Raw genomic sequence first — 22,241 nt, 5'->3', positions numbered from 1 at the left:
ACATTTCCCATTTAAAATAAAATAATGAAATTTATGGATGTTACAGAAACAGGCAGATGCTTCAAATAAAAACCTCTCTCCTGCAGTTCCACAACAAATTAGATCAAATCTCAGAGGTAACAATCCCAATCTGTTTGGAAGTAATGGGCATAATTGGAGAAAATCTTTGAACTTTGAGTCATATATTTTGATTACCACATCCTTTTCCAGAAAATATTGTAACAAAAACCTTGAGGAATCAACTGAATTTTCCAATTGGAAGAGTTCAAGAATTACTCTGATGTTCTTTTAATGGTGCATAGAAACGCATATTTAACCTGTCGTTGTATCATCTGGCTCCAGTGGCATCATTCACTGCATTCTTAAAAAATATATAAAGAGAGTAGATCCTTGGTATAAAAGTCCATCTGAGACGGATTTGGAGCAAAAACATAATGAAAATGATGCAGAGAGGATGACAGCAATGTATGTACTTTTGTCTTTTGAGATATCATTTGTTTTCAACTATTGATTCATATTAATTCATTGATTCACCCAACCCCCGCACATTATTTTCTTTAGTATTTAGTATTATATTTAGTATTTATATTTATTTAGTGTTGTTATGTTTTGTTGTTGTTGGTATTGGGCTATACATGTTTTTGTTGAATTGCTGAATCTCACAGGTTTTCATATTATTTAATGCATGTCTAATTTTGTGAAATTGAAACAGTATTTATGTAGAGGCGTCTACCTCCCCTGTATATTATTATTTGTCATTTTTCTATGTACCTTTTCAATCTGTGCTAAATACAAATATAAACAAAAAAACGAATCTGTAGTTCACACTCCGGAGCAGTAGGAGGCGCTAATATATCACCGCCGGCACCAATTATGCACGTGACACGATACGTACCGGAGCTCACTTGCCTGGACGGAGGATGTTTGTAGCAAGAAATGTGTCTTTCACTTTAAAGTAAAAGGAAAACAGGGGGTGCGATGACTTAGTGGCGAGCTGAAGCTTCTGGATCTGAGTGGTAATGGCGGTGAACTGGGCCGACAGGGTCTCCGCTTTCTCCCGGAGCCCCTCTCACTTCCTCTCGGGGACAACAGCTGAAGCTTTCCTGGCTGAGCTGCTCCGAGAGCTCCGAGATGACAGAGCCGGTTATAATGTGAAGGTAAAATACATTTAAAAACAATTCATAACTCTGGAGAACCATGATTCACGTTTTTGAAACGTCTGTGTCAGTAAACCGTTTAAATCTCTTGTTTTATTCTACGACACAAGCTGCCAACACTGCCAGATGTTGAAATGGAGTTTGGCCCATTACGTTCTAAACACAATCATTAGCAAACGATGATGTTTAAACATTTAAAATAAATAAATGTCAATAGTCCACAGGTTCCAGCTTCTCATGTGTTTGGATTGTTTGCCTCGTCGTCTTCATTGATAGTGAAATTAACCTCTTTGGGTTTAGTCTGTTAAAGTTGTCAGCTTCACGGGGGTTTGGGGAAGTAAAGGGACATTTCCCCTAAAGTCTCATCATATACTTCCCTATTTACTACAATTATTCCTGTAAAGTAAATGATTATAACATATAAACACATGGGTGTACACTAACACAACTCTTTCAACGAAAGGGCTGTACTCTTTTATTTATAAAGGCCATATTCAAAAATCATAGGGCTTAACAAGGTGCAACATCCTCTGCCCTTAACCCTCAGCAAGATTGCGTACAAACTACAACAAATTAGACGTAGAAACCTCAGAGAGCGACACATGTGAGGGATGCCTCTCTCAGGACGGACAGAAGTGCAATAGATGTCGTGTGTGGCAGAGCACATCAACACAATATCAATATTTACAAAAAGAATGAGAAAAGACCGTGTCTAACATAAATAGAGAGTTGTATTTATACAAAAGAAAAAGTCTGACAGAGATGATCGGAGCAGCAACCACAATTGAAATGACAGTGGTGTTGCCAGTAATGGTATCATATGTGAGTGGGCAAATTGTCTATCTAAGCAATGTCTTAACCATAATCCACGATCTCCAATGATGCTTCAGCCCCGATCCCGGATCTGCCAACGATAAGAAGAGAAGCTCCATGTGTCATGTGTCCCCTGACATTCTAAAGTCTAGAATGTCTAGACCTATAGCAGTATAACTGAGAGCTGGTCCAAGACAGACCTGAACCAGCTCTAACTGTAAGCTTTATCAAAAGGAAGGTTTTAAGCTGACTCTTAAACGTAGAGAGGGTGTCTGCCTCCTGAACTGAAAGGTTATTTGTGTGGGTTACTTGTTTCACTCTTTAATTCTCATCTTTGACCTCCTCCTCAGGTCCTCCTGTTGTCTCCACTATGTGAGCACCCGACTCTGCTGTGTCCCTCAGACTCTGTGGGGGAGGAGACAGCCCTGGAGCTCATGTCGGTGTTCGCCCAGTGCCCCCCCAAATCCGTCCAGTTCCGTTGTCATCTCCTGCTGGCCCTCACCTCTGTGCTCGTGTGCACCTCCTGTGTGAGCAGCCGTTCCCCTGTATCTCAAGATTTCCTGGACCTGCTCCTCCGGTTGTCCCAGGACCCCGGTGACCTCCATGGCGACGGCGCTCTTCATTCTCTCCGAGCCACAGCCTGTGACGGTTTGCGGGAGCTAGAGGCTTGTTCTCCCGGTTATCTCTCCCAGCACATTGAGCTCCTGGGCGGGCTCAGGCAGAGAGAGACCTCCAGGTTCCACCAGGCTTACACAGGACTTCACACTCTGGTCCTTAGGAATGCTGTGTATCATCTCACCCAGGAAACTGGAGCTGGTGCTGAGCAACTCAAAGCTTTTCTGGGAGGGAACACATCAGTTGCATGGGAAGCGGATCAGGACTCAGCCCTGACAAATAACACAGACTCGGGTGTACTGTTCTCTCTCATCCTTGGGCCCATGGGTTCAGTGCCCACCCTCCAGACTGGGCCTGACTGCAAGGAGCTGCGTTCAATCCTGTCTTCCCTCCTGGAGGAGTCCTACCTCCTCACTCCTTTGTGTCAGGCTGCGCTGCTTCATAGACTGACAGAGCTGGTTGCCATGGTCCCTGGGGTCCCTCCAGCCATATTCAGAGCTCAGCTGCTGCGACTGCTGGGCACGAGCAAGGTTTGTGTCAAATGGAATGAAGTGAAAAAGACTTAACAGTTTTTTTCTATTTAAATCTTGGTGTATTAAGTAAATTAAGCCATTTTTGGACATGAACTCCAGAGGATGTCCGCACAGTTGGGTCTGGACTTTCTCCGGAGTTTCCCTTTCCCACATGAACAACACAGCAGGAGATTCTCCATTCAGGGCGATCACAACATCAGAAATCTCTGGAGCATTCAGATGAGGGGTGGCGCAGCAGGCAGAGGCTAGACGTAACGTACTAATTCCCCTGCAGAGATCACATGTTTTGGTTTACAGCACATCAACACTGACGTCAGGTCTCTTGATATCTTTGTGTCTTCTATGTGTGTGGCTCTGCTTTTTCATCCTGAGGCCTGTACTACAAAACAGGCTTTTTGCAGTTATCAGGGTAACTTCAGGTTTAATTCAGGGTTTTCAGTCCTAAGAAGATTTTATAGTACTTTTATCCTTCCCTTTAAGTAGGTTTATCCTATAAAAATGTATTTGGAATGGGGATAGATAGTTTACAGATTTACCTTGTGACAGCGGCCAGGCCTCCCTCCTCCCTCTCTTTCACTCACAAAAGTGAGTGACTGCGATAAGTTCACCCGGATATCCCAAAGATATCCTGGGTATGTTGAAATTGCTTCGTAGTACAGGCCCCTGGTGCATCGGTATTGTTTTCATTTTGAAGAGTTTTTACTCAGAGGCTTGCAGGAGAAACTCTGGAGAAAGTCTGCACACAGCCCCTCTGGATAATTGAGTTCAGTGCATGTCTGAAAGCAGTTATATCAAAATTAAAAAACATTCAAAATGTGTCAGTAAATGTTTTGTAAATCTAAGTCCAGACCAGTTCTGAACTGTTTATTTCTAACTGTTGAGTTATTGTTTTAAAGCCCCTTTGGAGTGACAACTTTGTTGTTCTGACGACTCAAAGTAAATCTTTGTTCTTCCAGGTTTGTCTCCTCCACACCACCCTGCTGATGAAGTGTGCATTCACAGACAGCCTGTTCAGCGCCGAGGACGAAGCGTTCATCCTCAAGCGACTGGTCGTGCTCTCCCAGCACCCACTGCTTAGTACGCCTGAGAAGCTCTTCTACATGGACTGCCTCCTGCACTTTCCTGAGAACCGTCCAATCAGCTGCAGCGACAGAGACGAGACGCTCCCTGTGCTGCTGACTCCCCGGCTCGCCTCGGCTCTCATGCCCACTGTGTTCAACGACAGCGCCACCATGCTGGCCAGACTCAACCTGCAGTCCCTGGTCTACCTGGAGGAGGGAGAGGAAGGGGAGGGGGGAGAGGGCAGGGGGGTGGCCAACCTCTACGAACACCTCATGTCACTGCTACACATTGTGGACAGCGGAGGCAGCAGAGAGATTGTAGTCACCTTCTTCAGGTCCGCCTTCCTCTTCCTTTTGTACTTCTACCACATGGAGCGCTACTCGAGCAGCCTGGTTGAGAAGCTGTGTGAGCTCTACCTCCACCACACCCAGCTCGCCCCGCACCTCATCAGCCTGGCCGACCACACACAGGACAGTCTGTCTGAGTCGGACTGGGCTGAGGAGCTCTTGAAAGCACTGCAGCGAGTCATCACTGAGGCCCCGCTCGCCCAGCTCAACTTACAGGACCTCCGCTCTCACCTCAAGATGCTGGCACGAGTGGCGGAAGAAGGAAAAATCCCCCAGTGCAGCACCCTCAGGTTTCTGTCCAGCATCATCGCTCCACTGCCCTCCTCGCTGTGCGTAAGTGGCGACTGGCGTCTGGGGACCAGCGTGCTGGGAGTTTGCCGCCGCCTGCTCGTCCACCCGAGCCTGGACTCGCTGCTTGTCCCTCTGGCCGACATCCTGCAGGATCTCACCTGCCGCTTTGGAGACACAGACATCCAGGACCATGCCCGTCTTTACTATGCCCTCCTCACCACGCTGTCCCGGGAGAAGCTGACCGGGGTGTTGGCGCAGGGTGCGACCGAGGGAGGGCGGCAGATCAAAAAGCGATCGATGTCGAACATCGTGGCTGAGAGCGAGGGGCTGAGAAGCGCGCTAACCATTCACCAGACAAAGAGAGCAATATTCAGCGTGGTTGAGGTGAATTCTGAGACACGACAAGAAACACAAGCAGATAAAGAAGGTGACTTAAGCCAGAGTGAGACAGACGGATGCCCAGGTGAGGGAAAGGCAGCACTGGAAGCCTACAGACGTCAGTTCACTGACCCTGACTTTGCCTCAGAAATTACCTTGAGCTACAAACTGGCTCACACGCCGCCTTATGACCCTCGCTTTGATCAGGTCTTCAGCATCCGCCTGCACTTCAACCTCACAGATGACCACTATGAAGAACTGAGCGACATCAGTGTCCCCTGCCTCTTCAGAGAGAGGTCGTCACCAATGGTGAAGCTGAGGCTGAAGCCTCTGCGCCCCTACCCCACCACCCTTCAAGCCAGCGCCATCTTTACCACACAGGACGGGCTCTCGTGGCACACCATCCTGCCTGACATCCATGTGGCGTTCCAGCAGGTCTTCACGCCCCTGCCTGCTCCCTCAGCCTGGGGTCGTGGCGGCAAACTTGACCTGTTTGAGGGATTATGGGATGAGTTGTGCTCGGAGGGCGGGGACTGTGCTACCAGTCTGTTCTGCTGCCAGCTAAAGGAGGGAGCTCTGATGTCCTTGGTGGAGAAACACTTCCTCCCCTACCTTATTTCCGACTGGTCCCATAAAGAAGAGTTTAAAGTGCTTTTCTTCCTCCCCCCACAGTCTCATGTGCTGCTGAAAATCACCACAGAGGAAGATGCTGTGCACTTAGACATCGCCACAGATAACTGGCAGCTTTTGCCACACTTAACTTCTTATCTACTGACAATCACATCCTCACAGGACGACACTCACAGCTGACTGTGATGTCTTTTAAATCAAAACTTAATGAGCTTTTAACAAAAATCATTTAGTGTTTGTCAGCACTTTAATAACTTCAATTGTACTAACTGAAGACAGATGATTTCAAATAAAGTTATTGCACTTTTGTTTTCTTGACCTATGATTAAAAAGATGATTTTATTCACCAAATGAAATCCCAACTGTTGACATCTTATTGGCAGCATCTACAAAATAAATAATTTACTTTGAGTTGCACAGGGTAATAATGAGAAATGGATCAACAAACGATGTACCCCACCCCTATAAGATAAGGCTCTGAAATATATGATGCCGGTTTTATAGGTCTAAAAAAAAAAACTCAACTTTGTTTCCAAAAAAGAGCCCATGCACAGCTTTGCCATCGCAGCCCTGTATGATACTGAGGTTGTGACTATACAAACAAAAACGTGTAGTAGTGCATGTCCGTGTTCACTTAAGGCAGTACATGAAAGTCACTGAAACACTGTCCAACATTTTGATATCGGTGATTCTAGTCCACACCTGGATTTATCTCAGTTCAAACTGATGTTCATTAAAAGTAGAATAAGTCTCCAGTGTGTGTCCTTGATTAGTCCAGTCCCTTTTTCAGTCCAGCTTCAGCAGTGCTTTACTCAGAAAGGCCTTTGAAGTTGGGTTCTGTGCATGGCGGTAGAGCGGTCTGCTGGCTGATGAGCTTGTTCATAATGGCAAGCTCTGCATCCCTCTTCTCCACTTGGTCTACAGGGGTCCAGGACATGTCATGTTGGAGTTTGAACGCACCGACAAATGAGTGAGGGCAACTCGGGCCCCATTCCTTCAGAGGAGCAGACACAAAGGAGGTGATATTAGGATGAGATTTGACATTTCCACTACTGTCGCCATTCCTTCAATAAATCCAAAAGGTTAAAGTTCTATCTATCTATACACACACAAATCTAAAAAAACATCCTCCACAGCAGCAGTAAAAACCTGTCTCAGTTATGTACCTCTATGACATAATCTCTTCCTCCCCATATCAGTTTCAACCGTCAACATTCAATTCAGTGTAGCTGTGCTGTAACTGGCCAAATCCAACCCAAGCAGCCTGTGTTTTGGCCGCCTGCTCACTATCAGCTGCCTCCCGGGTTAAACTTTGGTGTTGAACTTTGAACACCAAACCCCCAACAATGTGAGGCAAGCCATTCACATGTATTAGGTGACAGGGTCTGTGCTGACATTTTGTAACTCCTGTCCACACAGGGTGACACAACATCTAAGAAGGATTAACAACCTGGTATTAGTATGTATCTTTACAATGCAGACCTTAGGGGAGATGATGGAGAAGTACTTCTGTCCAGATGGCCGCTCATAGAGGTAGTACATGGTGCCCGGCTTCTTCACTATGTTACAGGCAGCGTGGTGGAGGTCAGCATCTCTTTTAGCCTCTTCCAAGACCTAGAAACAAAAAGACAAACATGTCTGCTTTTATAATATCTGTCACACTTATATTACACTATTTACACTAATACTATCACTTTGTTCAAATATGCTGTAATTACATAGATCTCAGTAACATTCCCTCATTATGATCACATGAGCTTTTTTAGTGCTCATACGTTGGGATCTGGTGTTCTTTAACAGATCAGATCTACAAAAATCTATGTGAAATCTTTTGAATTTAACCAGTTTGTGCATTCGGACATGATCAGCTGCAAAATATCTAACGTAGAATTTCAAAAACAAGACTGAATGCAGGATGTGTGCACTGTTCTAATGCACTTACCTTTCTCGCCTGCTCCTGTAGGTATCTGATCTGGTCAGCGATGACTGTCAGCTTGTTGGAGGCGTTGGCTTTAATGAAATCGTCTCCCTAACAAACACAGTTAAGTGTTTTCACAATATATATCCACATTCATAGTGTGAATATAAGTTCAACCTAAAAACCTCAGTCCTCACCTTCTGTACTTGTGCTGCCAGGGCCACCAGGTCCATGGGGTCTCCCACTCTGTTGGTCTGGTAGGAGCTGACCAGTTCCAGGCCGCCGGGGGCGCTGCTGCTCTCAACCAGACCCACTGCAAAAACACACAGTTACATCACAGCGACATGTAACTGATTCACTACAAGGAACATGCTAACTGCTAATACCAATGTATCTGATATAATATAATACCATCTAATCTCTCTCTGCCACTGGTGCTAACACTGTTATTTCACATTCTGCAGTATAACAACAGCTTCTGTCTCCATGTCTCATTTATGACACAGTAGTACAACACGTGTTTTTACATTCTTGTTATCATTGAGCTCTTCACTAGAATTAGACGAACTGTCGCCTCCGTGGAAATGAATTGATTTCATGTCAAATGCACCAGTCGTTCAGTTTATTCAGTTTCCTGCTTCTCAGACCACATTGGACTTCAGTGTTCAGGTCTGTCACACACACACACACACACACACAACAGCTGCTTTCCGTTCGGTACCTGTGGGGGTGCTGTTGGGATTTCTGATGCTGACGGTCCTGTCCATGGTTTCTTCTCCCAGTTCTTCTTCTCAACTGGTTTCTCAGCTGTTGTTCACTCTGGCCACAGCAGCTGCTTTTGTAACCAGCTAATATTTGACCATACCGGTGGATTCACGGGGTCCAATATCTGCCCCATTTAGCCACACTGGCAGTCGCGCTAGTGCCTGTCTAAAGAATTTTAAATAAAGTAAGTTTTTACAGATTTTATGAGCTAACAATTTATTTTTTGACAATTTTATTTTTAAAAAGTAACTTATATAAAATATAAAACGTTCTGATGATTAATTTGATCATAACGACAACTTGGATTTATTTCAGGCACGCCACAAACAGCCCCGTCCCGCCTCAGAACATTTACACAGACAAGATGTGTCACAGCTGGAAAAACACGTTTTTAAGAAACTAACAGAATTAGGGATAGAGTCACATTAAACAATAGCTATGCTGTGAGATTTTAATAAACAAGCAGCTTCACATGACGCATTTAAACCGCTGACTTATACAATATATACAAATAACAGCCAGATTTGACAATTTTCCTCTATGTTTCTGTGACATTTCCCCAGCGAGCATATTTTACCCATGATCCTTTGCAGGCGTATTTACATCACACGTCTGGTTTATTATACAATATGAATTACATATATTTAGTTTGAAAGAGTAGTAGAAAGTGTTTTCCTTATCACTTAAGTATTTCTGAGAAAAATTTAAAAAACATCTATTATTTATATTTTCTCACCGCGAAGAAACTTTCCTGACATTATACGACATGCCAACGTATTAAAGGTCCAGTGTGTAAGATTAAGGTGAAAGGGATCTATTAGCAGAAATTGACTATAAAATAATCCTAGTGATGTTTTCACTAGTGTGTTTCATCTAAATTGTACAAATTGTTGTTTTCTTTACCCTAGAATGGGCCCTTTATATATTTAAATACTTTATGTTTACACAGAGTGGAACCTCTCTAGGAAAAGGGGCATTTCTTATTAGATAAGTTGTTTTAAATAGACAAAGATTTCTAAAATAGTAGACATAAGAGAATTTCACAGTGACTTACTAGTTGTTGTTTTTTTTTTTCATTTTTAGAATTAGAGTGGGTAAAGTCAAAGGGGGGCTCTAACTTTAAAATTGCAGATCAATGGGTTGAAATTATTTGACTTCCACAGAATGAGAAAAGATTGTTGTTATATATTTTTTACTTTCTTCTATTATAAGATACATTTGTGTTTCAACAAGATATATCTCTTGTTACAATTAACAAAGCAATGTTGGTTTGTTGTAAAACTGAGTTGAAATAATAATACAAGCGTGAGCCAAATGTGCTCTTACAATTTACCTTGTTGTGTTTGTAGACTTTGAGCATTTAAAAGCAAGAACAGATTGTGCCTGTGTTATTTTGCAAACTATGTCTATTTGCAAGGGAAAGCCATGCAAATTGTAGTGGGCAGGTTCTAACAGGTCCGTGTCTCTTCCATGTTAAACCCATGCAATGCAGTTTGAGCAGCTCTGAGTTCCATATGTGTGGTGAACAAACTGAGTGGATAGTTCAAAGAAAAACTGTTCAGAGCTGGTGTCACCATTGGCTCTGTCGACTAAAATGATCAAACAACCCTGTCACAAATCATTTATTACAATCTAGTTTTATCATCAATGACCTTATTTCACCCACAGCTTTCTTGTATCACGGAGTCCGTATGTACAGTCTATGGGGAATCCATTTGGCAGATGGCAAAAAACACAGCTTGGTAGGAGGAAGTGATGATAGAGGTGATAGTACTGATAGTGATGATTTCCCTGCATTTAAGGAGATTTGTATTTGAATTTTATTTGTATTTAAAATGTCATCATTTTATTGTGGGCTATTAAGGTCAGTCCGAACTTTGACTGTCTTGTACAAACTTTTTGTACCAACTTGTACACAAACATGTCATGTGCTCGACACAGAAAATAACCATCTTACGTGACAGTATACACAGACACATAGATAATAGATGCTACAAAAAATAAAGCAGTACATACATACAATATGTCAAAATATGATAAATAGCGTCAATATAAGGAAAGAAAAGAAAAGAAAGAGTGGGAAACAGTTTCTAATTGTTCATTGAAAATGTCATTATACATTTGGACAGTTGTGTTACTTTTTTAAGTGTCTATTAGTTGTAGAGTCTGGATATAGTCTTATAGAAATCCTGTGAAATTAGGGTTACTGTTTGTCATACATTTATGAATGTGGGATTTACCAGTCGGAATTATTCGGTTTACTGTTAAATCATTGCTATAATTCTCACCTTTAAAATGTTTCACATCATTTTTACAGTCAAATGTCACACTTAGATTAGTTTTACAAAATATGAACTCCTGACTGTTTCATATGGCAGTGTTACACTGTGTGGGGGGGCTAAGGGGGTGTTCCTGCAGATCAAACCCCACCTCCAGACCACTTCCAGCCGGAGGAAGCAGTGAGTCTGTCCCCCTCTCTGCACCGGGCTGTGGGTCCTGTCTGTCCGCTGCTGAGCTGAGACTCTTCAGCATCATGGAGCTCCGCTACTCCCTCGTGTTTCTGAGCTTTATTCTGCCTCTGTGCACAGCGGGCAGCCCCTGGGTTCTGGAGCCGTATGATATCCTCTTCGACACGGCCGTGGACGCCTACAACAAGGGGGACTGGCTGACGGTCATCCTGAACATGGAGAAGGCGATCAGGAACAAGGCTATGGTCCGCAACGTGAAGGCTCAGTGCCGCCTCAGCTGCGCCAACAACACCGCGTTCGGCGAGCCTGTGGCCGGCCTGGGAGTCCCCGTGCCCGGGGCCGGGTCTGTGGACGACCTGGGCTTCTTCCAGAAGATCCTGAAGCGGGCGGACTGCGTGAACTCCTGCGAGACGGAGAAGCTCGGCTCACGCACTTTTCACCTCGTCAGTGAAGAAGTGAAGCTGGAGTTTAAGAAGAGGACTCCCTACAATTACCTCCAAGTCGCTTATTTCAAGGTACAGAGCGAAATGCACGGAGAGCTAAAGTTGTATTGTGTCTCACTCTGCACAGGGACGTGGTTTGTTTGGTGCATCTGCACAGTAAAGGTGCAGGGAACCAGAAACTCAGCACATTGTAGGTCTCATTCAAACTTTGAGTCGGAGCTGGATACTGTAAGTACCCCAACCCCCCAGCACCCAGACTGCCGTGCCACGTCTCAAGGTGGAGTCTTCTTCTGAGCAGTCTGACGTGGGGACGTAGCCTGTGGAGATCCAGCGGTTTAAAGGCCCAAGCTGCTGCTTTCAAATGCTCCGTAGAAACTCACAGCAGCAAAGCTTTGTTGGCACAGTAGAGTGACTGTAAAGTAAAGAGAAAAGTTTGTTCACTTTGACTTCTGAGACACAAATTATCATAAGATTTAACATTCACTTCTCCCTGCAGCTTTTATAATTACAGTTTTCTTGGATTATTATATCTACACTGGGAAATACAGACTCTCAGACAGAACTTGAAAGCAGCAAAATTAATGAAAAAAGCTGCTGCAGCATCTAATGTGTTTAATCTCTGTTAAAGCCTTTGTTTATTTCTTAGAGCTGGGAGATAAAACAATAACAACAGTTATGGAGATTTAATGTTCTTAAATAGCAATATAACAACAGTTCATCAATATTGTATGTATAAATAATAGAGTATAAATAGTATAATAAATGTGATATAAAAATATAAATACATAATATTAAATAAAATGTGTCAGGATGCTTATGCATAAGCACTGTCAGTCTTATTGTGTTGAACGTTCTCTCAGATGTGTCTATCTGTCTAATATCGGTCTGGATTCTACGACATTCACTCAGGAGAAAATTGAATCTGTCTTTAATCCCAAAGTAAAAAAGTATTTGACATTTATCGTGATAATAATCAATATCGACTGATAGGAAAATCTGTCGTGGTCACAAATAGGGTCATAGCCATAGTGTTTCTATAATAACTGCCCTCAGCAGGCGGTTTGAGAGGCACATAGAAGTGGACACTTTAGAAATACTTCAGCACTGCTGTGTAACAGATAATTAGATACTGTAGGTTTCTTTTCCAGGTGTTTTCACAAAGCTGCAGTCAGAGAGGATGAGATGAACACTTGTGGGTTTTTTTTCAGATCAATAAGCTGGACAAGGCAGTAGCAGCAGCCCACACCTTCTTCCTGGCCAACCCGGACCACATGGAGATGAGACAGAACCTGGAGTACTACAGGATGATGGCAGGAGTACAGCAGGAGGACTTCAAAGATCTGGAGGCCAGACCATACATGGTGAGAGCAAACTCCTTCTCTTAGGACTCTTATGGCTGTTTTGGCCTCTCAACCTCCTGCACAGGGTGGGCTTCTTGTCTGACACTTTTATTTTTATATATATTTTTTGTCCATTTTATCTCAGAAATACGTTGACATGTTGTGATCTAATTAATATTTTTTTTTACATATACCTGTGGTTGCTGCAGCTACAGAGAACTGTCAGATAGTTTGATGGAGATCCCAGCCTGGGGGAATAATGGCTGTAAAGAAATAGAGAATCGAGTTTATGCTCTTTCTCTTAAATCAAAACAAAACCCAGACAAAAACCTTTTGTGTGATTACCGCTGTCAGAGTGAATAACATGTCAAATATAACTAGATCAGAAAAGTGCACCTTTGTCGGACTAACTTGATACAAATGAGCCCAGACAAATTCTGACTGTTAAATAAAAACTATTAAAATCTCATAGTTCTCGTAACACACGTTTCCTCCTCAGGCCTATTTCCTGGATGGGAAGAGTTACTACAGCCACGACTCTTTTGGTCTGGCGGCTGAAAACTTCGAAGCGGGCCTAGACGAGTACTTCACAGCCGATAAGGAGTGCAGAGCTCTGTGCGAAGGAGCCTACAACTACGACGGATACAACTACATGGAGTACAGCGCCGACCTGTTCCAGACCTTGACGGGTGAGTACATCTTCGGTGCATCTTTGTGCAGAAATCCTTTCGTATGAAAGCGGATCCTTTGGCGACTCATTTGTCTTCGTGTTAATGTGAATGTGTGTGTGTGTCAGACCACTACATGCAGGTACTGAGCTGTAAGCAGCACTGCTCGGTGGAGCTGGCCTCTACAGCCGGCAGGGACAAGCCCTTTGAGGACTTCCTCGCCTCTCAATTCAACTACCTGCAGTTCTCCTACTACAACAGTGAGTCTCACACCTTTCTCTTCATCAGGCTTCATCCAGTGACATTGAATGTGATGTGAAGTGGAAATCTTCAGCACAGATTGACCACGTTACTGAATAGGCCGAGATTGGCGCGTATTTGCATATTTGTTATATGACCACCTGGCCTTTTAACATGGAAAGAAAAAGCAAAAATGTGCAACTGCTTTCACTGGCTGAGTAATACTAATGTGGTGAGTTAACTCATCTTGACATGTGAAATCAGCGGAGTGCCCCTTTACACAGCTAAGTGCTTCCTGTTATTTACAAACCCAATATTTGTTCTTTTGTAATATCTTTTTTTTCCCTCAACAAAAAAACCTATGGCACTTCTGTAGAATAACTCTTGCTCCTGTCTCCAGGTGAGAAGTACGAGAAGGCCATAGAGTGTGCCAGGACCTTCCTGTTGTTCTACCCCAACGATGTGGTGATGAACCAGAACCTGGCGTATTACTCTGTCGTGGTGGGCGAGGACAAGGCAGTAACCATAACAGCCAGACAGGTACGGTAGCTCTAATGTAACATTATACTGAGCAGAGGCTTTCCTCCTCCTCCTCCTCCTCCTCCTCCTCCGCGTGCTATGAGTGTGTGTTATCTTAGTCCATACTGATCAGCAGCAAATTAGCCCCGCACAACATGTGCTGGAAGAATAATGGCCTCCATTAGCTCTCAAATGTACTCAAGGGCACTGAAGAGACATTAAAAAGCACTGATGGGAATCTAAAGCACATAAACGTTTGCTTCTCCTTTTTAAGTAGCAATAACTAAGATTTCTTACTACCTACAGGCACTAAATGTCCATGTTTTACAGTATTTATATTAGCTTAATAGGACTGCTGATGAAATACTAATGACTTAGTGATCATTTCTGAGGGTGCGGAGATTCTGGCTTTTACAGCCTCACTCCCAGTTTTGGAACAGAGACACTCGGAGGGTGTCAATGACAAATGATGTGCAGGATGAACCTCAACCCCCAAACAACCATGACTTACAAAAAATTCAAATGTGACTGAGAATAATTTTATACCCCAGCAGTGACATAGAGTATAGTTATGTGCAGTCTTACAACTATGTTTGTATGCATCATAAGTGATAGAATAATTCTCCAAAGTTCCTTGTGTGTTGTGATCTCATCGATATTGCCCCCTGACCATGGTTAAGTTTAAATTTTTTACTTCAATCCCTGACAATGTTTAGGTTAAGACAATTTTTCAACTTGTTTTCATTGTCAAAATATTTGAGCATATATCCAAGGCATGCGGTAATTCCCTCTTTACATAGTTTCTTTTTTAAAATTCCAATGAGACAAATGTGATGAGTGAGTATGGGCTATACGAATCAAATTTGATTGATTGATTTGATTGATACTCTCAGAAGATAGTTTGACATGTCACACAGGTGTAAACATAAAGGAATGACAGCTAATTCCATTCGGTTATGTCAGTGTCAAAGTCTTGGCGCTGTGCATGCTGGCTCACTGTCACATTTTGATGGCTACTGGGACAAACAATAACTGTATAAAGATGGCAGCATGACAGCTCCCAAAAGTAAAGCCAAATAATCTTGATCGCCCCCTAGTGTCTGTTTAGATACATCCTATCACACCAACGTATGCTCAAGTGTTAATGTTTCTGATAAGTTTGGTTTTAATTTGTTATTGATGATATAAAAACAGGGTGAGCCATCAGGACTGACAGCTGACACAGACTAATGATTGGTTGAGTGTGTGTATCGTCAGGACTTCTATACTGCAGCTCTACACCACGATCACTACTGCGCACACGCTCCAAATTACATCACGAGAACAAGATGGCAGCTTCCGTATATAGAATATTTTGGTTTCAGATTCGTACAATGCTGGAGGAAGAGAAATCGTGGATCTTTACATATAGTCAGTGGGGACACCCAAAGAGAAATGATCCATTGTTTCTAATATGAGTAACACTGTTTTTCCTCCTGTTGCACGTCCCTAGTTAGAGGTTAACATGAAGACCACGTTTGCGTCCGGTTAGGTTTCTTCATCACCATGTGATTCTCCCTCTCTCTGTCCTCTTGATTCCTCCCATCGTTCCATTGCTTATCCTAAAGCTCTTTCCTCTGAGCACATGATAACCTCAGACAACCCACCTCAGCATACATCATTTACTAAATATATACTTACTGAGGTTTCCTTGACAACATGATATCTAATTAATATACAGTGGTGTTTTTGTGTTGTAGTTTTCAACAGATGTATTCATGGTCCAATTGATGTTTTCCTCAGGTGGTGAAACAGTACATTCAGAATTCCTTACTGGAGAAAGAGCTGCTCTACTTTGGATATGAAGCATTTGGGATCACCTTTGTAGATCCAGTGAGTGAGTTTTATCAATATCACAAATTTCATGCTGTGCTGAACTGTGATATTGGACATTATACAATTCCTTTGTTGTCCCTCTGTGTTCAGGACTCATGGACACCTGAAGAAGTCATGCCTAAGAAACTGAGAGACAAGCAAAAGTAAGATTTAAGACACAAACACATGGATGTGGGTCAGCTGTAATTTAGCAGTGAGTGTGATGTCATGGCTGTTCTCTCCCCTTGTGTGTCGCAGGGCTGACAAGGAGACGGCGGCGAGGATCACAGAGGAAATAGGAAACCTGATGAAGGAGATTGAGACTATGGTGGAGGAGAAGAAGAAGGATTCTTCAGATATGAACAAGATTATCGTGCCGGAGGAAGGTCAACCACCAAATTTTATCTGTTTTTTAAACTACTCCCCTGCAGCCAGAAGTTTCTACCATGCATGACTTGTGTTGTGTGTTTGACCCTTGCCTGTGACCTACCTCCTCTAGATGGCGCTCTGTTATCAGATGGCATCAAGTTAACCATGACGTCCCAGCAGCTGAACGGCACACAGCGGGTGCTTCTGGATGGAGTGATCAGTGACGAGGAGTGCAGGGAGCTGCAGCGCCTTTCCAACGTGAGTTATCGTTAGAATGAAGTCGCTCACGTCTCACTGAGCTGAGTTGACCTTACAGCCGATTACAACCAAAGTAGTAACATGACCGACATGTTTTCAACATACAGTATGTGTGTTTTCCATTGTGTCTGTCAGCCCATCATGCCATGAGTGTTGAATATTGAATATTTTCCAGGCTGCTGCTATGAAAGGTGATGGCTACAGGGGGAGCACCTCCCCCCACTCCCCCAGTGAGATGTTTCAGGGAGTCACCGTCCTGAACGCTGTCAAGGTCGGTAGCTCTGCTGCTGCTGAAGCATTAAACATAATCTGACGTCATTACAAAACAGCCACCCAGACACACTTTCTGCACATCAGTGAGTGCAGCTGTTCATGAACGCAGGTAAATTAAAGAGCGTTGGTATCCTCTTTGCTTCCCGCAGCTCGGACAGGAGGGGAAGGTTCCTCTGAAGAGTGCTCGTCTCTTCTTCGACCTCAGTGAGAGGGTGAGGAAGGTGTTGGAGTCGTACTTCCAACTTGACACTCCGCTCTACTTCGCCTATTCCCACTTGGTCTGTCGCTCTGCCATTGACGGTGAGTGAGACAGTCATAACACTGTATGCTGCTGCTCTGTGTGTGTGTGTGTGTTGGTTTATTCTTAAAATGATGAGTCATTTGTGTTAGATCTTTCCTCACGACATGAGAAATGTCCTAGTTCTCTTCAGCCATGCACCACCCACCCAAATAAATTTAACTACAAGCAGGAAATGGGTAAAACTAGTAAAAGGTATCAAAAGAAGTATAAAATAAAGGCAATGGTGTTAAATAAAATAAACCATTAAAATGAATAGCAAGATCATAGAAATAAGTCTTGAGTTGTTTCTTAACACTATCAACAGAAGTAGCTATTCTGATGTGGTGGGAGTTTGTTCCAAACCTTTGGTGCATAATAACAGAAAGCTGCTTTCCCAAACATTTTGTAGTTCACCTCAGCTTTGTGATGGTGCTAAAAATCTCAAACTCTAAAAAGTTAAAGCTGCATTAATTGATTTCGAGCCTCTAGGGGGCAGCACAACACTCCACACAGATGTCGCGGTGAAGGTGTTGTCAAACAAACAGTTGGCCATTTACACATTCAGCAGACACTGAGCATGAGCAATTAAGCGTTAACATTAGGGGCAACTATGGCTCAGGAGGTAGAACGGGTCAGCCACTAACCACAAGGTCACTGGTTCCAACCCCTGCTCCTGTAGCTCCCTATCTGTGTTCTGAAGTGTCCTTGGGCAAGATACTGAACCCTGTATGGATGTGGACTCTTTGTAATGTGGGGGTAATATAATTTTGTGATTTGCATATTTCATAGTGTGAATTGTGAAAGTTTTTGTAAAATTAAAGTGGTCAGTGCTCAACAGGCTGCACTTGTAGTGGTTGCGGTCCCATTGTCCTGTATTGCCATACAAGACTGTGGATGTTTGTGTTGTGGTTTCGGTCTCTGTTTCAGAAGCATTACACCCCTAGTTAGCATATATCATTTATATAGCATCAGCATATCATTCTTTTGTTATTAGTTTGCACCAAACCCTGAGAAGAAAATCTGGTATTTAAGCAGCTAAATGTTCGACTATATTCAGTTGCTAACTGCTGCTGGAAAAGTGGTTGATGAGCATTTCTGGCTTTAAAACTAAAACAAGTAGCTGAAATGGGCCTTAAAGATCAGATGAGAACTGAGGAGTCAGGTGATAATTGTCTGTTTGTTTGTTCACAGCCAGCAAGAACATTTCACATTACACACAGTCATTAGATCCATCGTCAACGTAGAAAATACGAATTAGTGCAGCTTTAGGAAATAAAATCCACTTTGACTAAAGGGGATCCAGGTTTGCTCCTGGCAGACGAAGGTAGCTGTGGGATTATGACCTGAAATGTCTCACTTTTCTCTCTGTGCTCTTGTTATTCAGAGAAGCAGAAGGAGCGTGAGGACCTGAGTCACCCTGTTCATGCGGACAACTGTCTGCTGGTGTCTGAGCACAACGAGTGTATAAAGGAGCCTCCTGCATACACACACAGAGACTACAGGTGAGCACATGCACCCAAACACACTGTGACAGCCCCGATGATGAGCACCCACATAACATCCTCCTGTCTCCCCCCCCCCCCGCAGTGCCATTCTTTATTTAAACCATGACTTTGAAGGAGGAGACTTCATTTTCACTGAGCTGGATGCCAAAACTGTCACGGTAAATATTCATCTGTTATTTCCACTGTCCGTGTACAATACTACATTGTAATACTTGGCAATATGTGTGAATTAAGGCTGTAAATTTCAAGTTTTATTGTTTTTTATGTCACATGCTCTTTGTTTTCGTACTCCCCCAGGCTGAGGTGCGCCCGCAGTGTGGACGTGTGGTCGGGTTCGGTGCAGGGAAAGAAAACCCCCACGGAGTCAAAGCTGTCACGCAGGGTCAGAGGTGTGCTGTGGCGCTGTGGTTCACCCTGGATCCTGCTCACGAGGAAAAGGTACGAACATTCTCTGCAGACGAACATCAGGATAATAACGGGGTTCAATTTGCAGTTAAATTCTTTACCAACAGCATACACAATATCTCTGTCCATCTATACTTGTAATGTAAGAAAATTGGGATCTGTGTTTGCTATTTTTCAGTGAACTCCAATTCAAATTTACCAGTGATGTAATAATGAATCATAACAGTAAGAGAAATGCAAAAAATGAAATCTGAGACCTGTCACATCAAAAATTGTTGATCATTAACAGCTAAAAGAGGAAAAACATGCAGATGTGCCCTCGTTAAATCTTTTACATCTTAATGGAACAATCCTTTTCACATTATTTGCCAATAAGCACATGAGAAGTGGAATTAGCCAAATCAAAATATAGAATTTTGGTAAAATATAATATTTTACAGACCCAGTTCACATTAGGTCAAATGATGCAACATCTTTATTTGTACGACACCAGATATCCAACTGTCCGCCATAATCAAATAACCACATGTTACACGGCTGGACAGCAGCCATGCACTAATAGTTTTGTTGCATCACCAAAGAGAAATGTTACAATACCCTCCACTCCTCTGACCCTCTGCTAACCCCCAAATTTCCATACATTCCCTAAGTATTTTGTTTTGTAAGTAGCCTCTGTATTTAAACTAAAGGCCCATTCACACTGTGTGATTTGGGGTTGGAGGTTGACAGTCATGAGAGAAATGCTGTACAGTTGTTGTCACTCCTCAACAGTGATCAGTGGCTTGGTCTAGAACTTTGTGACCAAAGACAGACTGAGTGTGTCAGAAGTTTAGGATTAAATTCTGACAGCGTGACTGCTGCTACGAACCCACATCTTTAAACCCAATAATCAGAATAAAGTGTTGCAGGATACAATGGACAATTTTGTGCCATTTAAAAAGAAAATATAGAAAAACAGATTTCAAAACGGACCCATTTTTCCCTAGTTGCCACCAGGTCAACTCACTCCTCCTCCTCTCTTGTCTCTTGTCGAGAAGTGCCGGCCCTTTGGGAAAACCTCTTCCTTACTCTGCTGCATTTTCAAAATAAAATGGCTGCTGATGAATGATATGTTGATGTTGAATTCTAAAACCAGCATTTATCCCTCACAATGTAACACATGTAAACTAAATCAGTCTTTTTGCATTTCCACAGTTTGATGGTACCTTTAATCTTGAATTGAACTTAACAAACACAATGGGTCATGGTTGCTGCAATTAAATGTTATGCTTTATAATTGTAAAATAAACAATTTCTGGTAATATTTTTTGATTGTCAGCAGAAGGTTGAAGGAAATGAGCATGAGAAGCAGTCTATTTTTTTGTGTTTGCCTCTTGTTCTGGTATTTTGATTAATAACTGGGTTGTTGTGTGTTCTGCTTCTCCTCAAATGGTTCTGTAGGAGAGAATCCAAGCTCAGGATTTGCTGAAGATGTTTTCCACACCTCTGAATACCGAGTTCAGCAAGAAGGAAGCGACAGAGAGCTCAGAGCCCCAACCAGCAACACCAGAGCCTCCTCCTGCACAGGCTGCCCAGGAGACAGCAGATGGAAAACAAGACGACAAACCAGCCGAGCAGAAGGTGGAGGCACAGGCCGACAAACCAGCCGAGCAGAAGGTGGAGGCGCAGGCCGACAAACCAGCCGAGCAGAAGGTGGAGGCGCAGGCCGACAAACCAGCCGAGCAGAAGGTGGAGGCGCAGGCCGACAAACCAGCCGAGCAGAAGGTGGAGGCGCAGGCCGACAAACTAGCCGAGCAGAAGGTGGAGGTGCAGGCCGACAAACCAACCGAGCAGAAGGTGGAGGCGCAGGCCGACAAACCAGCCGAGCAGAAGGTGGAGGCGCAGGCCGACAAACCAACCGAGCAGAAGGTGGAGGCGCAGGCCGACAAACCAGCCGAGCAGAAGGTGGAGGCGCAGGCCGACAAACCAACCGAGCAGAAGGTGGAGGCGCAGGCCGACAAACCAGCCGACACGCCGAAGGACAAATCAGAGACGAAACCAGTCAGCCAAACGACAACAGGTGCTAAAGCTAAAGCTGCTCCGAAAGCAAAGGCCAAAGCTGGAGAGCAGGTGAAGGACAAGAAGACAGTCAAAGGCAAAGCTGCAGCCAAGACAGATGGAAAACAGACGATTAAAACACAAACCAAGCAGTCCGACAAAAAAGACACAAAACCAGCTGCGAAAAAGACGGTAAAAGTTGTCGCCAAGAAGGACTCCAAAAAAGCTAAAGCTCCCGGCACGTCAGCCTCGGACTCTCAGAACGACAGGGAAGAGCTGTGATGTAACAGCACCTGTGACTGTTAATGTGTTGTTGTGTTTAAGGTCTTCTCTGTGGGTTTTACTAAAATGTTACTTGCCTTTAAATTAACTGTTGCGGTGCTGTTCCACTGCAGATGTCACTCGAATCATTACTTGAGTATTTTTTAAATTCTTGCTGACAATCTTCAAAAGTGCCCAAATTACTGTGACCATCTTTGTTTGTCATCCGAAGCTTTGTATCTGTACAGATGGGACGTGTTTTCATCTCAGTGTTCTACCTGAATTCTCTTTATTTTCTTTTATTTGTGACGTCGTGTTGTGAAACCAACCACAGCTGAGTTAAACAGGGAGAGGTTAATATGAGCAGAGCTGTTCTGCCGAGGAAACCCAAATCAACTGTGTGAATCAAACAAAATAAAAGTGACGTTTCTAAATTGCGGCGAGTTTTAATGCTGAAGTAAAAATATCCTGCGATGCTCTGAGCTTGACACTGGGTGGCAGCGTCGAAGCACCAGTCTGTCGTTTGTCATAAACTCACTGCTCAGTTAACAAACCAACAGGTTCACTGCTGATAGGAATCCTCAGGGTGTGAACTTAGAGGATTTGGGAAATCCTGCTGCTGTCTTGCTGTGATTTGTTTTAAACTGAAGTACTCGTAGTTTCTCACATCCCTCAAGTTGAATGTCAGCACATTTCACTGCGGTCTTTTTATGAATCTTGGTGCCTGCAGGGAAAACCGGTTGTGTTGGTGTGCAGTCCTACACAACTTATCTGCTTTCTCTTTAAACAAGGCTGGTGAAGGATAATTATTT

The 22,241-nt window shown here is 43.5% G+C and overlaps 3 protein-coding genes and 1 long non-coding RNA gene across 12 annotated transcripts; 2 read left to right on the top strand and 2 right to left on the bottom strand.

The window, feature by feature from the left end:
* The first annotated feature begins 824 nt into the window (after positions 1-824).
* ap5b1 (adaptor related protein complex 5 subunit beta 1) lies at positions 825-6,140 on the top strand. The gene is made up of 3 exons (XM_034585599.1): positions 825-1,157; positions 2,321-3,115; positions 4,075-6,140. Exons 1-3 carry the CDS (start codon positions 1,020-1,022, stop codon positions 6,004-6,006), a joined length of 2,865 nt encoding a protein of 954 aa, XP_034441490.1. The 5' UTR covers positions 825-1,019; the 3' UTR covers positions 6,007-6,140.
* Positions 6,141-6,222: 82 nt separating this feature from the next.
* Positions 6,223-8,632, bottom strand: c5h1orf50 (chromosome 5 C1orf50 homolog). Its single transcript, XM_034585601.1, has 5 exons — positions 8,466-8,632; positions 7,942-8,057; positions 7,769-7,855; positions 7,309-7,440; positions 6,223-6,820 (listed from the first exon to the last, which is right to left on the bottom strand). The coding sequence occupies exons 1-5, from the start codon at positions 8,509-8,511 to the stop codon at positions 6,635-6,637; spliced, it is 567 nt and encodes a 188-aa protein (XP_034441492.1). The 5' UTR covers positions 8,512-8,632; the 3' UTR covers positions 6,223-6,634.
* Positions 8,633-10,534: 1,902 nt separating this feature from the next.
* p3h1 (prolyl 3-hydroxylase 1) lies at positions 10,535-21,488 on the top strand. 9 transcript variants are annotated; one of them, XM_034585931.1, is made up of 16 exons: positions 10,535-11,492; positions 12,629-12,781; positions 13,260-13,449; positions 13,557-13,688; positions 14,069-14,208; positions 15,970-16,059; positions 16,153-16,205; positions 16,300-16,427; positions 16,541-16,668; positions 16,844-16,939; positions 17,091-17,241; positions 18,606-18,723; positions 18,809-18,884; positions 19,024-19,164; positions 20,572-21,075; positions 21,112-21,488. In XM_034585931.1, the coding sequence occupies exons 1-16, from the start codon at positions 10,881-10,883 to the stop codon at positions 21,448-21,450; spliced, it is 3,051 nt and encodes a 1,016-aa protein (XP_034441822.1). In that variant the 5' UTR covers positions 10,535-10,880; the 3' UTR covers positions 21,451-21,488. The 9 variants fall into 9 exon arrangements, with proteins under 9 accessions (XP_034441822.1, XP_034441829.1, XP_034441828.1 ...); XM_034585938.1 differs by having other exon boundaries at positions 10,536-11,492; positions 20,572-21,003; XM_034585937.1 differs by having other exon boundaries at positions 10,536-11,492; positions 20,572-21,039.
* Positions 21,489-21,546: 58 nt separating this feature from the next.
* Positions 21,547-21,857, bottom strand: LOC117761749. The gene is made up of 2 exons (XR_004613881.1): positions 21,685-21,857; positions 21,547-21,600 (listed from the first exon to the last, which is right to left on the bottom strand). It is a non-coding gene; the product is annotated as an uncharacterized LOC117761749 (long non-coding RNA).
* Positions 21,858-22,241: the final 384 nt, after the last annotated feature.

This window comes from Hippoglossus hippoglossus, chromosome 5 (genome assembly GCF_009819705.1).
Source record: "Hippoglossus hippoglossus isolate fHipHip1 chromosome 5, fHipHip1.pri, whole genome shotgun sequence".
NCBI classification, from domain to species: domain Eukaryota; kingdom Metazoa; phylum Chordata; class Actinopteri; order Pleuronectiformes; family Pleuronectidae; genus Hippoglossus; species Hippoglossus hippoglossus.
Note: the sequence above shows the minus strand (reverse complement) of the source record. Positions and strands in the feature narration are given on the sequence as shown.

Excerpts from the sequence above, each read along its gene's own strand:
- ap5b1 (XM_034585599.1), top strand. The coding sequence starts at position 1,020 with ATGGCGGTGAACTGGGCCGACAGGGTCTCCGCTTTCTCCCGGAGCCCC. Across the intron at positions 1,158-2,320 it reads GAGCCGGTTATAATGTGAAG|GTCCTCCTGTTGTCTCCACT; the intron begins GTAAAATACATT and ends CCTCCTCCTCAG. Across the intron at positions 3,116-4,074 it reads GACTGCTGGGCACGAGCAAG|GTTTGTCTCCTCCACACCAC; the intron begins GTTTGTGTCAAA and ends TTGTTCTTCCAG.
- c5h1orf50 (XM_034585601.1), bottom strand. The coding sequence starts at position 8,511 with ATGGACAGGACCGTCAGCATCAGAAATCCCAACAGCACCCCCACAG. Across the intron at positions 7,856-7,941 it reads TGGCAGCACAAGTACAGAAG|GGAGACGATTTCATTAAAGC; the intron begins GTGAGGACTGAG and ends TGTGTTTGTTAG. Across the intron at positions 6,821-7,308 it reads TCTCCATCATCTCCCCTAAG|GAATGGGGCCCGAGTTGCCC; the intron begins GTCTGCATTGTA and ends GCTCCTCTGAAG.
- p3h1 (XM_034585930.1), top strand. The coding sequence starts at position 10,881 with ATGGCAGTGTTACACTGTGTGGGGGGGCTAAGGGGGTGTTCCTGCAGA. Across the intron at positions 16,206-16,299 it reads AAACTGAGAGACAAGCAAAA|GGCTGACAAGGAGACGGCGG; the intron begins GTAAGATTTAAG and ends TGTGTGTCGCAG. Across the intron at positions 18,885-19,023 it reads TGGATGCCAAAACTGTCACG|GCTGAGGTGCGCCCGCAGTG; the intron begins GTAAATATTCAT and ends GTACTCCCCCAG.